General features: G+C 38.1%; 1 protein-coding gene across 1 annotated transcript in view; it reads right to left on the reverse strand.

The window, feature by feature from the left end:
• Positions 1 to 18,670, reverse strand: part of MAP3K15 (mitogen-activated protein kinase kinase kinase 15) — an 87,085-nt gene that overhangs the window by 41,749 nt on the left and 26,666 nt on the right. The window contains 4 exon segments of the mRNA XM_067289455.1: positions 742 to 854; positions 1,843 to 2,013; positions 15,076 to 15,182; positions 16,498 to 16,666. Coding sequence (XP_067145556.1) covers positions 742 to 854; positions 1,843 to 2,013; positions 15,076 to 15,182; positions 16,498 to 16,666 — 560 coding nt within the window.

Consider the following 18,670-nt stretch of genomic DNA (forward strand, 5'->3'; position numbering starts at 1 on the left):
TCTGTGTCCTCAAGATCTGCATCTGCTGCAAGAGATCAGTGGTTAGAGGCTTAGGCAAATCCACACCAGAGTAAGGACACTGGAGTGGTTTAAAGCCGCCTTTGCGTTCTTCATCTTTGAGGTTCAAGTGTGTGTTTCAGACAGGATTGATTCCAAATATAATTATTAACTATTATTTTTCTAAGAAGAACTGAATATCTGTTTCTATCATATGATTTATTTATAGATCTATGTGTAGAGTGGTGGATTTTAGTTAGCACTATATCAAAGACATCTGAATCTAGGTAGACTACTAACCATTCTAGTAGAGCCTTCCATGTGCTGGGGGATCTTTCAGTTCAGGGACAACAGAAACCCCACGGACTCTTTCCCAGCTTCACTGAGGAACGCTGGGCCATGCTGTGTCACCTCCTGCCTTTGTCCCCTGTTGGCTATGCAATGGGATAATGTCAGGGGTGCTGGAGAGGCAGTTTACAGATGGTGCTGGATGCAGTCCTTCCTTGTTCCCTCCCCATTCCTGGGGCCCTTTAGGTGGGCCTACTTGCTAGAGAGCTACCCCAAGGCAAGAATGAACAAATATTCCTTCAAGATCCCTTTGTTTTAGACTGCTATCCAGGATCCACCATTAAAAAGCCCGGACTGCCTTTCTATCCCTACAGCCCATCTCTATAAACATTGTCCTTTTTTTTTCCACTGGGAAAGGGGGCAGGAACTTGTCTGTGGCGCTGTGTGGATACTCACCTATTTTTCTCAGTTCTATTGAGCTTTCAAACTGTTGCCCTGCAACAAGTAGCAGAACTGCAAGGTTAATTCCAGAGTACAGAGTTGACTGGAGTTCAAATCCTTTGCGATACCTGCAGAGAGCAGTCAAGAGCTAACGTGTCACTGTATAATAGAACTAAATACTACAAAGTTTTAGTAGGTGTTTTAAGCTATCAGTTTACTGCAAGGACTATATGGCTAGTTGGTACCAATGGCACTCTTAGCAAAGGCCATTTGAAATAAAGTGGTTTTTTTCCTCTAATGGTGAGGAAGAAAAACTTTTGCTTACGATTTTATGTCCTACCAGCTTGTGCAGTTTTGTGAAAATCAAGTTGGAAACAGTTATTGCAAAACTAACTCTTAAATGCAATAGAATGTAATTTTATTATATTATGGTATGAGAAAAGCCATAAAAACACTAGTCTTCAGGTTGAGTTTTATAAAAAGGCTACAAATCCTTTGTTTTAAAACTTCATATTCATCAAAAGTAACTGAGACACACTTCACAGAAGCTGAACACATAGCACAAGCTGGTACAGAATCAGAGATCCATCTGAATCCTGAAAGTTCACTACTACCCATCCATGTTGTATTGTTAAGGTGATCTGGGGAAAAATTGAGACAGACAGGGGTATTTTCACAGTTGCCATGCAAACCCAAAACGCTAACTTACATCATTTTAATCAGCAGTAGTTTTTACGATTATACGAACACACATATGTGAACAGGATGTTAGGTGAGTACCTCCTCCAATAAACTACCTGTGTAACATTCTATATTCAAAATAAAGTCTATAGAAAGAAGCAAGAGAAACTTAAAAATAAATAAGCGCTCTCAAAAAAAAAAAACAAAACACCACGCATACAACACCACACAGTAAATCACTGCCAATCCTTCCCTCAAAAACACATGTCCAAAGACCTGGTTCTCAGTAAACCAATTGCTCAAACAGGACTGTGTTAAGAAGAGAACAAGTAGAACATTTGATCTTTTTTAATTGTCACAGCCCTACTTTTCATAAACAGAAGTACAAGTCTGAAAATTTTTTTAAATAGAGATTTTTTGTTTTTTTGCTGTTACCATTCAATGGCATGATCTTGACTACTGGTATCTTTACAGTCAGAATCAAGAAACACATCCTTGTAGATCCTCCCACATAAGCAAAACATATCTGGAGCAGGGTGATCACACGTCTGCAGGACTTGAAGCACAACTTGCAGTGCCTTCTCCCTGTCACCCGCATTGTTTCTTCTGAAATCAAATAAATACAGAAAATAAAATAAATTAGTTCAGATCTGAAAAAGTGACTGCAAGATGGTAGATTAACATTATCCCCTATCTATCCTAGAATTCATCCATCATTACTATATACAGATTTTGTTTTATTTATACTGAGGCACGATTGTCAGTTGGTTGATATAAAAAACAAACGTATTCAACTATCAGGGGACTCTACTTCTAGCTCATCTAAAAAGAAAATTCTTCTATGAAAAAAATCTGCCATCTCACATGATTCCTTCATGCACATGCAGACAGACTGTGCGTGTACTGTGAAGGGAAACAGATGCTTGCTTAGTGATTATTCCTGAAAATACTTAGAGAAAGCTGGCTGCTTTCAGCAGTCAAGCTGACAACTCATTTAGCTATGCCCAGGATTTGTAATCTTGAACCCAGAGGATACAGGGCCAACACTGAGCAATACTGTCTGAGTGCGGGAGAAGCCATGTCATTTCTACTTCAGCCAAAAGAATGATGGAGCTCAACATGGGGCATTTGAACTACAATGGTGGGGAGGGGGGGAAAAACACACCACTAAGCTATATTCCTTTCTGAATTAAAATTCTTCAGACTGCAGAAAAGGTTTGGAAAACAAACAGTGGTCATAAGCTTATTTCGATGAATATTTATCAATTTTAGTAAGAAAAAAAGATATTTAACCAATAGTTTAAGTGTTGAATTATCAAACACAACATCAGAATTTTTTACTCATATGACCTTGTTGTTTTTAGAGGGTTTAGAATTCACTATTTACAAAAAAAAAAAAAAAAAAAAAAAAAAAAAAAAAATCACTTAGGACAAACAAAAATGTTTATTTGCAAGAGTAATACAAACACAGCTTTAGAGATTAATAGCCTCTTCAAGACGTTTTAATCACTAGAGAGATTTAAAGTATTTACCAACTCCTTTTCAGTACTGTTTTAGTTTGCTGATCCCAACCTAGGTATCCAGGAACAGGTTTACAAGTACTACAATTACTTCGTCAGCAATACCAGTAGCAGATAGCGGTTTCTGGTAAATTAAGCATTTGCATGTCCTAAAGGATTAACATTTGCTGTAAAATGGTTCAGTTCATTACGTAATGAGTTGTTGGACTATGACCAGTAACATCTCATTTGTAGCAAAAACTCATGCTTCTGTGCACGTTAGGTGACAGAGAACATTACATGAGTAAACAGATTTATAACTAGTTATGTACTGCTTGTGATGGCACAAGCACAGTGTAAATTTTTGCAGCAAATACTTGAATATTTTTGAAAAAGCATTTTTTCTTCAGATTGACTGAATTCAGGTTGTTCTGAAATTCAGACCAGTCATCTCTAATGGGCGTGCAAAGAGAAAGTCAGCATCTTCTTTCTGCTTTACAGGAAATAAAATGAAGAAGAAGCATGCAGATAAATGCATTTTACTGCTCAACATTCTCTAACCTCTATTCTCTAATGAGGAAATACTTCTTCACTGTGAGGGTGACAGAGCACTGGAACAGGTTGCCCAGAGAGGTGGTGGAGTCTCCTTCTCTGGAGATATTCAAAACGCGCCTGGATGCGATCCTGTGCAATGTGCTCTAGGTGACCCTGCTTGAGCAGGGGGGTTGGACTAGATGATCTCCAGAGGTCCCTTCCAACCTCAGCGATTCTGTGATTCTGTGATTCTGTGTAACCAAACCTGTTTGAAACTAACCAGATTCTCTCAACAATATTACCCAAGTTTCACTGTTGTTCATATGAAAAAAAAGAAAGTCAGGTAAGCATAGCTTAGAACAAAATTAGTCCTGAAAAACAAGTTCAGCAGTCCCCGGTAAGCATATGCCTACCATGACATCACAGAATTTGGCATGCATTCAAGGTTTGCTGAAAAAAGAAAGAAATGCATGAAAAATAAAAATAAAAAAAATAAAAATCACTAGCTGCTTCCAAGACAAGACAAACTTTGACTCAATTCTGCCTTGTGTGAGAACAAGTTAAATATTAATGATAACATTAAGATGTGCTATTTATTGGTTGAAAGAGCACAACTTTAAAGAAAAAGACTACGCTACATAAAGCGAGACTCTGGTTAGAACAGGCCACTGCACAGATCAACACTTTTGGACATCAAAGGATGAACTTGTACCCACCTGAAGCCAATACTAGGAGAATTTCAAAGGACCAAACCCTAAAAAAACCCAGTATACTAAAGACTCAAAATAAAACTAAAAGATTCTATCTCTTATCAGGGAATGCTGTTATTTATTCAGTCCTTATAGAAGGAACAGACCATTATTAAAGTATACTGTTCTGTGCTAAATTTTGTTTATTTTAAATAAGTATACATTAAGCTAACATAAGACATTATCAAATATAAAAATCTGTTTAGATATCTTTTATTAAACTATATTTCTTGCACCAGCATAATTAGATGCACATTGGGCAATACAAACTCAGCATATCATTTATTATAACCCACAAACTTAGGACCAGTTATTGCCTTTTAAAGTAATCCCCAAAAGCAGGTTGACCAAGAAAATATAGAACAGAAGCATCAAAACTTAATTTAGGCTACAATCAACTTCTGTAGGTCAATATGGACATACACTGTTTGATAATATAAAGCATCTATTATGCTGCACCAAGACAAATATTTATCCCTATTTCATCCCTGACACTTCAGGATCTGTATGCCTGACAGCTTACTATTTGTTTCAGGGTCTGTGGTGCTATCAATACAATAAAAGAAATTACATTAAGCTTTTGAGGCAACAACACTGACTTTTATCTTTCTGGCCCAATATCAAATACCTTAGCTTCCCCCACTGCAACTCCCAACAGCAGAGTGAATCACACACAAGGAAGGGACCTCTGGAGGTTGTCTAGTCTAATCTGCTGCTCAGAGGGAGACCATACTCAGCACTAGATCAGGGCAGCCTTGGCTTTGTCTAGCCAAATCTTGAAAACCTCCAAGAAGAGAGGTGCCACTACCTCTCTGAGGTTGTGAGACAAAGCTGAAGTACTGTATGTTATGATGTACCGGCAAGAGAACGAAAGCTGAAAGTGTTCTCTTACTGCTGCAGGTCAGCGCACCAGGTGAGACCAACTCTGCTAAGCAAATCCCCCGAATATGAATTTTTATAAGCTAGAGCAGAATGACACTATGCTACTGCAGTAAGGGCCACACAGTGCATTTTACTGCTCCTTTGTTACAGGCTCGTTTGCTCTAAAACACGTACATTGCTCATGCTAGCACATGCACTAATCACTTTGGGGACTAAACAGACCGCATTAAAAACAGGAATAATTTATTGGCACACTTCAACATATTAATCTGTCAGCCCCTCTATGGCTGGATAAGATGCATCCTACCTTAAACATGCCTGTATGCACATGAAGTAAAAATAAGACTTGCTGTTCATGGTTTGCTTGGGTTTTTTGGGGGTGGGGAGATGGGGAGTTGTCAAAACCATTTATGATATGTCAATTTGTGGCAGAGGGGAAGCCTGAGTTAAATGCAAAATCTCACTTCATAGACCTAAATGAAATGATTTCCCATAAGCTTGTTCAGTTGCTAGGGGATCTACAAAAAATTTCAGCATCCAAAACAATTCTGCTGCAACATACAGCTTATAATACATTGTGTGAAACCAAGAGGGGTTTTTTGCATGTGAATATTGTGTTTATGTTAGCTTTAAAATGGGCATTATCTCCAACCTACATCACCCCCAAAATTCATATAAATTGTAAAAACAACAATATGTCAAATGTCATCCCATGATCTGAAATTATGAAAACATCCCAGTGCTAAACAAAACACTGAAAACCCCACAAACAAAATGCTAGGATTAACAGGAAATGGATAGCAGGTAAAATTAAAAACATCACGATGTCATTACATAAATATCCAACACACTAGTCTTCAGTAATGTATACAAACTGGGGCTGTACCTCAAAAAGAAACTAAACTTATAGGGCTAAAAACAACATGAAGAAGGAAGAGAACAATCAGTGGAATGGCTTCCATATGAAGACAGCTTCGATAGACTTTTCAAACAGAAATGACTAAGTACAGATATGAGAAAGGACTCTAAAATGATCTTCCATTTTTTCCAAAGAAGGCTTCTGCAAGACACCTTCATAGCCTCTTGTCAATTCTTCTAAATCAGTCATGCTGTCTTTTTGCCAGTTTAGTATTGCCAGATAGGTTGCAGTCTCCAGAAACTGCTCACCAATTCGCTTGCCAGTCAGCTAATTTGACCACTGCAATGTTGCCATGTGATTTATCTGTCTGCTTATTCTGCCATGCTTTCTTAATCCCAGAAGCTTTCCTCTCGCTTCCCTGTCTACATAAGCCTCCCATTTACCTGTCTCCCCATCATGCCCCATTATCTGTTCCTCCTTTATTTCTCTGAATCCCTCTGTTGGGTCGCAAACCTGATGAAAATAGTTTAATACATAATAAAACTAAATTTTTAGACTTGTGTGAACAGTGTTCAGAAAAATGAATGAACACAATTAAGGTACGATAAAATTATGCCTACAGTTACAGGGTGACTTCAGTTTTGTATCACGTGTTCTATTTTGCTCTCCATCCCATCCCACTGTTCGTCGTGTTTTGTCTTAACCCAGGGTTGGAGTCCGACATTCTGATTCATAATGAGATGTATTCAGTTCAAAAAAAAAAAACAAAAAAAACCCACTTTCCTCTGAAGCTATGGGATAAGTTGTAAAATGAATCAATATCACTTCTTTCAGAAAGCAGGACAAATTTGAAAGCCTCCTAATACTAATTTAGAAAAGGGTTTTCTCCCTTCCTCCCCCTTCCCTCCTCTCCCTTTCAAAAACAAGCTCCTGTTCTACAACTTCGCAACTTCAGTAACAAAAAACTTTTGCTTGGATTTAGAAGCCCCAAGGTACGCTGTGCTGCTGAGATCCGTTTCCTTATTTCCACAGGGGAACAAATGCACCACAAAGTGGCAAGTCCTCAAGGTGCACAGGAAGGCGTTCAGCGCTCTCTCCCCATATTGCATGCATGGCATCCTCCTCAGCTATCGATAACTAAGGGATCGGAGACATTAAGTCTCAGATTATGAATTTGTAACTGTTAATGGCCCCAGAGATGCTCCTTCCTCAAGGCAGTTCCTCCCCCACTTCCCTAAGCCCCTGCCCTCCTCCCCCTGCCAAGTCCAAGAATAACTTGTTGGGTTTTGTTTCAGTTTGTTCAAGTTTTCTGAGTTTGCAGCAATGGGGAGAGGCTACAAAACCAACAATCAATCATAATTTGCAGAAAACAATCTCTTCACAAATCTATGCTCCTTTCCCCTTCACAAATTTACTTGATAAATACAAAATTTACTACTGCTGTCTCAGGAAGTCCCTGAGCCACAAGCTGCTGGAAACGGTGGGAGTATTTAGGGAGATGTATCACTATACATTTTCCTGTCTCCATACTTTTTCCTAGGTATCTGCTATAGACCACTGTCAGAAACAAGCATCCATGCTAGACAGAACTTTACTCTGAGCCAAATAGTCATCCTTACACTGTTTTTCTCCCCTAGGTCTCAAAAATTACTCAGACATCATATTCATGTCACTCACTCTCACCTGGAATGACACTGCCTTACAGCAACACGCAAAATCCTTTTTTTTTTTTTTTTTCTTGCTTTTTGGTTTCATGGCTTCACACTTCTTTCCTCTCCCTCAAATCCATTGTCTTCCCTGGATCCTTCTCTCTATACCAGTCATTATGCCACTTCTGCTTTAAATATCCCTATAACAAAAACTCTTTATGTTTCACAGGCTGGTTTTACCGCCTTTAAAATGCTGGCACGATTAGGGAACCAGAACCACACTCAGTGAGCCAATTCTTTGTCCGATGAGGTTAACATCTGAGCATTGCACAGATTTTACTGGGACAAGAATTAGGGCGCTCTGCAAACAACAGCTGACATAATCCTCCCCCCCCCCCTTCCCCTCACCTTCTGTTCACCTCTTCCCCTGTTGCTAGCTGCCTAGCTGGAAAAAAGAGTATATACTGTAAGAAGGTCTTACATGAGTGAAGAGTAATTTGTTCAAGGGAATCCTCCTTTGGTTTCCTCTATATTTCATTTTGACTCACTGATTTGATCTTTTGTTACTATTTTTAAGAATTCTATAAGCGAACAGATATTTCTGGAAGAGGAAAGTACAGGGGAATAAACCAAACAATAACAAACAATTCTGAAAACCTGGTATAGTCAAAGAGAGCAATCTCTTTTTTTCTGCCACTGTATTTATATGAATCTTGTTTACCTCATGATTTCAGCCTTAACAGCTATCAACAGTTTACTGAGCATTACCATTAAAAACATGATCATATTGTCACATTGCAGAGTAATGTGAACATGAGACAACTTAATCTGTAAGTATAAATATACCCAGTATTGTATATGAAGATCAAATATTTTCTGAATGGGTACATTCATTATCTTATGCAATACCTTTACTTACAGCAATGATAAATATTTAGCTGATATTAAAATATTTATTTTGAACTCTCTTGAATAAAAATACGATGGAGAGTTAGTTATGTCTTAATGATGCCATATCAGACTAGTAGTTTATAAAAACTGATGAGCTAAACTGCTATCCACTATACTTAAATCTACAGCAAAAAAAAAAATTCAGACAAATTTGTAATTATTTAGAATTGCAATAACTAATTGGAATTAGAATTGGAATTAGAGTTATTACATAGGCACGTAAAACAAGAAACTAACCCTGTTGCAAGTTAACTGAGTCGCACACATCACTGAGGACACAATTTGGCATATTAATATTCACTGTAGTGAGGTGAGGGAACGAGAGCCCAAACCGGACTTTGAGACTGGAACTAAATTTGCTAGTCTCTAGTCAGATATGACAATGAAAAAAAAAAAAGCAACATTTTTTTCCTCATATACACTTCAGATGTTACATGCAAACCGCTGCTATAAAACGAGGAACCCCATGATGTGATTTTTATCGGATCATTTTTGAGAACAGAATTACATTTTAAATAACCCAGTGTTTTTCAATGGGAATAACTTCCTATGGCTACTGTTATTCATGATGACTAGTAATTTACTACTTGCACCCTGCTACTCCCTTCACTTACTAATTGCCTTTTTTTTTTTATTACAGTATGTTGCTTGTTAAAACACAGCATGCCGAATTAAATAACAGCAACTGCAGCTGCCCTCAGCTTTAATATAAATGAAGATGGAACTGCCTTGGAAAGAAACTGAAGTCTTTATAGTTCAGCTATCATCTACTCTGTTTTGTACAAAATTTGGCATAACCCTTGGCCTCTTTGCAAGCTGCCAGAAGTTGAAACCGAGGATTTTCTGGAAACTCCAGGCTTAGTAAAGAAGGCCAATTGAAAAATACTAATTAGAACACAAGTGTACTGCAACTCCGTAAAATCTTTGCTGTGCCACCCTAAGTTACCGAAGTAGATCCTAAGCAAACAGCCAGTGGACAACCACACTTACCATTTGAATTGACAGTAAAAAAAAAAAAAAAAAAAAACAAACAAACCCTATGCTTTGCTAATATTCACACATACACAGCAACAAGAATTAAAACAGTAAAGACCAAGCTAGCATCCTCTTTCATTATTCTCTTAACCTGATTACAGGTAAGTAAAATTCATGGAAATGGACTGAAACACTTTTCTGTCCCATTGATTTTGATTGTGATTTGTCCTGTTCGTGTCACTTGCTCAATGCTTTTCAATAATTTGAGGCAATACTAAAAAAATACTAACCCCGGAACAGGAAAGGGTTCATTTTACTCTAAAGTCATTAAATAAAAGAAAGTAGTCTATGAGCATTTTTCTTAATGTGATATCACAGAGTGGGCACAGAAGTCACAAATGCAGTGACATGCAATTTATGGCACAACACACAAGAGCACTCTTTAAAACTGCACAAAACTCAAAATTAAAAAAAAAAATCAGAAATTAAGGTTGTCATTACAACTTAAATTCAGGTCTTGTGTGTACTTGCTGATGACATATGATGGCTGCATGATCAAGTACTAAAAAAAAAAAAAAAAAAAAAAAAAAAAAAAAAACCCTCCTGCCTCATCTCACGCAAGAAATGGTCTCACCATGGGGTTCTGTCATGGACTTGCACCAGCCATGGGTGGTGAGACACTCACTTGAGGAGTTGGGGTGCCGGTAATGCATAGGGGCTGGGAGCTGCAGGAGGAAGGATGACTGCACACCTGAGGCCACTGGGGGCCATCCTCCATGACTGTCTTCTGTTTCTGACTGAACAAATCCCTTCAGCCAAAGACTCGCCACAAAATGCATGTCCTCATTTACAGGAACTCTATCTTGAAAACATGAAGACTAGTTAATAAAGGTGCATTCACATTTATTGCTGAAGACAACGGGATTTTTAAACACATTTTAGAATGCTCTATACTTGAAAAGAAAAATCACATTGTAGACACCTTAAACAGAACCTTTAATTAGGGGACTTCCTGTATCTGTGTGGTAGTCCCACATCTGTAAATGGAGGTCAACACAACTGTCCTTTTTCTCTGTGATATGGCAAATTACTCAGGTAGCGCAATGATTAATGTCCAAGGACCCATAAGAAGCTCGTGATACAGTATATGTGGGATGGGGGATTGGGAGGACTGCATGTACAATTAATATGGCACAGGTACACCTTTAACAAACAGAACACCACAAAATACTGAGAAACAGACCAGCTGACCTCCAGTCGATCCTGTGCACCACACCGGGCAAAGCTCTCGTGGGAAAAATCATCAGACAGCCTTCAATTACACACAGAGGACCAGAGAGGAAATAAACAGAGAACGGGAAATAAAATGAAAACCTTAATTCTGAAATTTCTTAGTTTTCAAGTAGGGGACCTGCAATCATAAGAGTATCCTTTCAAGGCAGTTCTCATACCCCATCTATTCCTTACAAAGTGCTTGCCTCCCAGGCCAGGCATGCTGCCCATGACCAAAGCAAACAGCCACCTACATCTGAAACACCTGAAGTCAGCCCTCAGTTACACAGTGCCTTCCTTCATACCAGAGGCATCACAAATTCTGAAAACATTCACACTGCACCTTTGGGCTGAACTTAAACTGAAAGACTCACCCCACCCTCTGCATAAATTACGACACAGCCAGACACAATTTCAACTGGGAGGCAACAAAAAACATTGTTTTAAACCAATCCACATCTGCATAAGAGAGGGCATGCTCTGCTCTGTGTGGGGTCAAATTAATTAGCTTAAAACACTGATAGAGGAATAGCCTTTTGCTCCCAATAAGAAACCAGGAAAGCGACCTATGTAGATAGTCAAGGTTTGGAAAAAAGCACAAGCCTGTCACTGCAAACAGACCCACTATTAGCCTTTATATTATTACACATTAGAAATGACAAACCTAAGATGGACTCAGTGCTCTGCTCCAAAGCGGAAACCAGGCAGAAAGATTTTGATCTACAACAGGGATTAGGTCATGCTTAAGAACTTGCTATGTGAATCACAGTTATCAGAAATTGGCATGAAAATCTCTGCCTTCCCTACACACGTAACACCAAGTGCTTTAGTGTATGTCTGTACAGTACTCTGCAGATAGACCCAGGCTTGCTTTGCTCATGATCCAAGCCAGGTCAGGCAGAAGCTGCGCAGCTAGGCTGGAAGGGCACAGAGCCTGAAATACTACACACTTGCCTCTTTTCTTAGCCCAGCCTGTTAACTTGGACTGAGACCTGGCTGCAGTCATGGTTCAGACTGAGCTTGCATCTGCCTGGACACTGCCAGTCTGATGCACCAGCAGAGACCGAAGGCCCTCAGGAACAACCCCCTACCACATCTCTAGCTCTGCGGAGCACTAGCTTATCGCTGACTTGAAAAGGCTAAGTGAAATTAATTGCTAACAAAACTCAATTACTGCAGTTCAAGAGGAAATAAAGGAAATAAATGATTGACTTCTGTTGATTATGATCATAATTCTGACACGCTTTTTTAATGAAGTTAAACAAAAATTAACTTCAACAGAGTCTGATATTCTCACAGCTACTAATTCTGTTGTTACTTATTATGTATTTTGTTCCTGGTAGACTCGATCACTTGTACTGAATAACATTTACCCCATTCTCTATGCTAAAATTAATAGAATATTACGTGTTTTGTATTTTTCAAACTAAATTCTGAAAAAAAAGAGAAAAAAAATCAATAAAAGAGGGTATTTTTAAAATGGAAAAAAGTGGTTCAAAAATCCCATAGAAGTAAGATGCTAAAAACACCACTTTAAGGACCATTATTTACCTAAGTGAACTTGTTCTGAAAATTTTAGTGTCCCAAACTTTGGACTTTTGCAAAACGCAAAAATATTTGAAGTAGCTAAGTGAAACTTTTCTCTTTTTCTATTTTTTTCAAGTAGAACAGAAATCTTTGAACAGTAGAAGCTAATTTCTGCATTCTTGCTAACGGAAAACTGGTCATTCATTCCTGGAAAACTTTTCCATAACAGCGTTTTAATTGTTCCCAGAAGAACACAAGGAGAATCATTCTGGTTCAGGCTAGTGATTCATTTAATGAAATCTGTTGATGGGGAAAGCAGGTGCAGCAGCAATCCGTTTTGTGTTGTCTTATAAGGGCCCTATCGGCACAGTCAAAACAATTCAGAAAGTTTAACAGCATGAGGGTCACGTGCTGCTCAAAATACAAAGAATTCCAAGACAAACAGAATAAGGGAGTGCGCCAGTTTTACTATGCACATGTAGATGGCAAAGTTTTAAAATAATATAGCCTGATCAAATCAGGATATTCTCCCAGGGAAAGGGACAAGGCACGACCCTAGCATTATTATTCTTGGCAGATTTCAACTTCTTGAATCAGGTCCCTGAAATAATAAAAAGTTGGACAATTTTCTTTCCAAAAATAGGGCCAAATCCTTTTTATTAAAAGCACTTCTCAAGTCACCAGTATGGTATCATAAGGAGACTTGAATTTCAGCACATCAGAGGTTTTATAAGATCAAGCCTGCAATTCTTAAGGGTTGGAGGAAAAAGTGCAGTCCTGAACAATACAGTAATAACTATACAGCCAGGAAGTAAACTACAACACTGTTTAAAATTTAGAACATCAAAAGAAGTGTCAAAACACTAGCTTCTATTTTAAAGTACTATCTTGTGTTGTACGTAAATATTTACTGCCAAAGGGGATTCCCCCCCCTTTTTTTCCCATTAGCTGCTTAAAAAAAAAAAAAAAACACACCTCTTTTATTTGGTCTCATAAATACCAGAGCTAAATGCAAAGCATATAAATGGATTCTCTCTCTCTTTAAATATTCAGATCAGAATTTTCTGAAAGAAAATACTGCAGTTAAACAAGTTTCAGACTCAGGAAATGGTTAATCAGCTAAGATTTAACGGTCTGTGATATCAGGAACTAAGAATCAAGACATGCAGTGTTCACTTCCAATCTTTAAAAAAAAGAAATTTCAATTAAAGCTGAATTATGTGTAAGTATATTCATATATCTGATATCAAGAACTAAATATTAATCATTCTCATTCTCCCTATTAAAAAGGCTTTGTCATCATCCAAATTTGGGTTAAGGTTCCAAACATAGGTCTAGTTATCTTTCTGCATGAGATATTCAGGCATAATCTGATATCTGATGATTTTATTCTGACAGAGGTACTTCTCCTTGTAATGAATTCACATCTCAGAACTTTTTCTTTTCTTTGTATTTTTTTCTTCTTTTAAATAAAAAAGGCATTTTAAAAGCCATTTTCCAGTCTTCAAGAATCATCTCTATAGCTAGTTTCCATAAAAGCATGGACACTAGAATTACACATAATCTCAGGTACATCTATGGCTGTATACTCTATATTACTCACTACTTTATTCTTCAAAAGATCATTTCAAACTGCTTGACATGGCATCACTCAGATGATCACTCAGCCTATCAACACAACCACCATCCCCTTTTAAAAAAGAAATCACTTTCTACAAACTGTCCTATTGGCACATACTGCATTCTTTCTTCTTATGTGTACAAACTTGCCCTTGAACGAAATGCAACCTTGCATGAAAATGAATTTTCTTGTAGGGATCACATAATGTAAACTGCTCAGTGATAGCTGTTCTTTGACACAGAACTGAAGGAGTAGTATATGATATTTTTCTGAGCAATGATTTTGTATTTACTTCTAAGAAGTCTGATGAAACTGTCAAATAGCATCAGACTTATTACTCCTTTCTATAAAATCCCACTAGAGGGAAAAAAAAAGTTTTTAATGGGGATTCCTCATCAGCAACTACTTTTCTAGACCTATTAGTAAGTTCCTAATCCCTCTGATGTATGCTGTACTGATGCTGCCCAGTGCTAATTTTTTATATGAACTCCAGGTCACAGCTTTCAATAGCATGTGGATTGCATCTAAGCAGTTACTTTTATCTTTACATCTGATTTCATTTGTATAAGATCTGTTTTCCATAATGAAATCTTAATATAATTCTTTAGAAATGAAGCAACTATTATACTTAGGCATTACAGAAATCTGTAGCTATCTAGAAGAGTTCAATAATATATTTCTACTTTGCTAATCTAGGAAAGATGATTCAGGAAAGAGCTTGTGGGTTCAAATTGCCTTTCAGCCTTCCAAGGAAGCTGTATTAAGAATTACAATTCATGGATCAAGTACTACTTGTTATTCATTAGTTTAATAACTTACTCATAACTCTATTATGCTAAACTACTCAAGATGCTCAGCATAATCAATGACTCAGAAAAAATCTCAGTCTGATTAAGAACCCATTGATATCAATGGAGTCTTTCAGAATTACTCTGGTGGCCTTTGGAACAAATCATTCATCAGGTTGTTGACAAAACGATGGTTGTTGGAAAACAATGTTTTCTTCTAACGTTAGAAGTTGGTCATGGTGTACAGGAAGCAGCGTGTGCAGAAAGGGAAAAGAATTTGATATTATCTGCACTATAAATTTATACATAAGACCAAACCAAATAGCAATAAAATGAAAACAGCCTCAAGCAATTATCCTTACCGATTCAACGCAAAAGCATAATGAAATTTAATGTTGTGCTCATCAGCCATATCACAGGTTGGAAGCATTTCTAGTGTTTCTACCAGCTTCACCATAGCATCATAGTCCTGGTAGGAATTAAAAAAAAAAGAAACTGAAGACATCTTCTAGCAGAGAAAAGCATCACTAAACTAAACATATTATGAATGCTAGACAGTATCTCAGCTGATTGCTTCTAGAAGGGGCAGTGACACAGCCATGAACTCCAGTGAAAGGGATTAAAGAAGACTTTGTCTATCCATGTCAGTACTTGCCTCTTCCTCACCTCATTGCCACTGCCCAAACTATTGAATCCCTCTGGCCAGTTGCAGCAGCAATCACACACCTGACACCATTAAGGAGAGGTGGTTAGTTCAGCTTTTTCAGTCCTAATCAAGGACTGCTGATGAAGAAAGCTTCATCAGGTCACCACAGACTAGAGCCCAGCTCATTCTGCAGTACATCAGCTGTTTGTGAATCCATTTTGGTTTTTCAGGGGTTACCCACATATATGTTGCTGAAAAGGTCGATTCACTGAGATGAAGGATGGCCTCACATTACCTAATTTGTTTGTTCAGACTATGTTTGGAAATGATTACATTTCTCAAGGGAGAAGAGCTTTCAAAAGCACACAAATGTAACCAGCTGGGGCAAAGCTCACCAGAGGTGATCAAAATGAAATTGGATAAACCTGCTGCAGGATAACCTGCAACCCTGAATGGAAAGTTGGGTGATGACACAGGTCATCCACTGCTCTCATGACCCATTTATACTTGCCAAATAAACAACTCAGAGGCTGATGGAAAAAATTTCCATAGAATGGCTGGAAGTATATTTTAAAATGGATGCCACCAACACAGATTAACAGTTCAGAAACACAGTACGTAGGCTGTGCTTTAGCAAAAGTAGAACTTACTTAAAAAATAAATTCAAGGGAAAAACAAGGTGCAGTTGTCTTATTTTAAAAACAAAATTAATGCTTCTTCTTATGGTAGTTCTCAACTTGGGCTCCTGTGGCAAATACTGTGGTCACAACAAATGCCTCTTCTTAGCTTTCAAATATATTGGGGGGTGGGAGGGAAGGGGGAAGGAAAAGCAAAAGCAAAAATCTTGTTTCCATAATTTTTCTGTGTTTCTTTTTATTTTTTAAGGAGGTTAAAAATGACAGAAAACTAAGGAGGAGACCTCAGGAAGTCACCTCATCTAAGTCTCTGGTTCATGGGCAAAATAAATAAGCTTTTAAAGCCTTTTAAATGGCCCAGTACGCAAGTCAAAAAGTTAAACACAATGAAACAATACAGTGTCAGTTTTGAGTCACTGTTTAACAAACAATGAAGTACAGAAGAACAAATGAGAGCCAAAATCCCATGGTAAAATACTCTTTTTTACTCCTTAGGAATATACCTGAATATCTCGATAAGAAAGAAGCAGGTTTATGACAATGTCGGAAGTCAGCACTTCAGTATTGTCCATATGAAGCTTAATTCTGGCCAGCTCCTTAGCCAGTGCGTCTCCTTGATAATTCTCTCTAGCTTTTCTAATATCATTTAGCAGTGTTTCTTTATAATAGACACTAAAGAAATAAAAGATAGATGTATGGGAAGAAGACTGTTAGATTTTTTTTAAATGGTCATATTTCTAATAAAAATAATTTCTAAAAAAAAGTATGATTTACTTATCAGAATGACATGTACATTAAATCTTTCCTTTAAGTCCACTTTTTGTCATTACCTCATTATATGTATTCCACCTTGCCCTGCCCCAGGCTATGGGGCTATGTATCAATACATGTATGACCAGGATTGTGAGATAATTTAATTAACTCAGTAAAACTGGAGCATTTTTTTGGTTATTGACCATGACAGATGTGGTACTTTGTATCTTTATCCTAAAGAAGGAAGCAGTTGGGATAATAAACTGGCACACTGAGGAAAGACTAGTGTGACATAAAAAGGAGGTATTCAATTTTACAAACTAAAGGGGTTAAGTGACTTTGAAATAAAGCACCTAAAGCAGAAACAAGCCACTAAAAGCTGCCTTCTTGTAGTTTGTTCGATGAACACAATACATAATGAGGCAGGATCTATGTAAAATCCCACAGAAAGTTTCTTGCACCTTAGTTGCACTAACATCAGTACATAGTACAACACCAGAGCTTTTGAGGAATACAGAAAAACCTCTTTATTATCAGTAATGATAATAAACCATCTGGACAGGTTACTTAGAGCTAACATTATCTGGAGTCTATGGTTTAGAAATTAACTGATGGCGTCTGACAGGTAGTCAAGTACATACAATGACGTTTTTGTTTACAAACTGAGTATCGCAAGTGTTCAACATCGCTTAGCACTAAGCCCTAAACATAGCAAAGAGAACTAAGTGCTCTAATGAATATTCACAGCACATATAACATGTAAGGTATTTTTATAATATGAGGCAGCAAGGTCTCAATAAGCACCACTGGAAAGCTTTTAATATTTGTTTTATTGTCAGTGGAAGTTAGGCCTAATTCAGCATGTACTATCAATCTCATGTTTTTACTCAGCATTTCCTTTTACAGATTTATGATAATTAGTCCTTCTTGTGTTCACCAAACCAAAAGGAGATAGAGGACAATATTTTTCAAAAGTAACCAAGTGACTTGGGAATGCAAAGTCTCACTTTCAAGAATGATTTAACACTTAACCATCCCAAAACTGTTCAAACTTTTGGAGGGAATGCAGTGACATTTAGCTACATCTTCCCTTTTCACAGAGATCTGCCACAACAGTGTCCAACTCTGCAGTTATTCAAAAGCCTTTGTCAGGCACTTGAGCCAGAGTTTACAGGAATCAAACACACCAGAAAACTGTATTCAGTACTTCATAATTACTCCTATCTACCAACTGAACACAGTAATGGGAGACAGAAAGGAGACTTTACTGCAGGACTTCACAACACAATTATCAAACCAAAGTCACCCACAATCCTGATCTTAAATGTATTGTCAGAGAGAAAGCGTAAAGGTAGCTTCAGATAGCTGGTGCCCAGAGCAACATTTTTTGATGATGATACCAAAATTAACTACTACCAGAAGTGATCGTGCTACTCGTTTCATGAGCCTGTCTGCACTGCCTAGCACAGCTCTCCCATATGCTCTGCAACTTTACTGCATCTCTGCCCCCCCTGCTTGTCCCACTCTTCAAAGTGGGCTGGTGTTGCCTGCTGCCTACACGCACTCTCCTCCCTAGCATTGCTTTGGAGGAAGAGCAGGAGGCAGCTTGCCCCTCCTCAGGCCAGCAATTGCCCTGTCACTCCCTAACAAGGTGTCAGAAAACAGCAGACCTGCTGCAGATGGAGGCGTAAGGGGTAAGGTGTGCATGGGCAGAAGCATCTGTGGATCCTAACAATGGGACAAGGTGAGAAAAGGGATTTTCTAGGGAACCAAGTCCTTCACTTGGGCGGGATGGCAATGGGGGAAGAGAAAGAAGTCTGAGGGTCCTCAGTGCTACCTCATGCTCCAGACATTGGGGAAAAGAGAACCCAGAAGCTCAGCCTCTCATCCCCTTTCCCAGAAAAATCAGACTAGCTGTAGAGT

Source organism: Apteryx mantelli, chromosome 1 (assembly GCF_036417845.1).
Source record: "Apteryx mantelli isolate bAptMan1 chromosome 1, bAptMan1.hap1, whole genome shotgun sequence".
Classification (NCBI taxonomy): Eukaryota; Metazoa; Chordata; class Aves; order Apterygiformes; family Apterygidae; genus Apteryx; species Apteryx mantelli.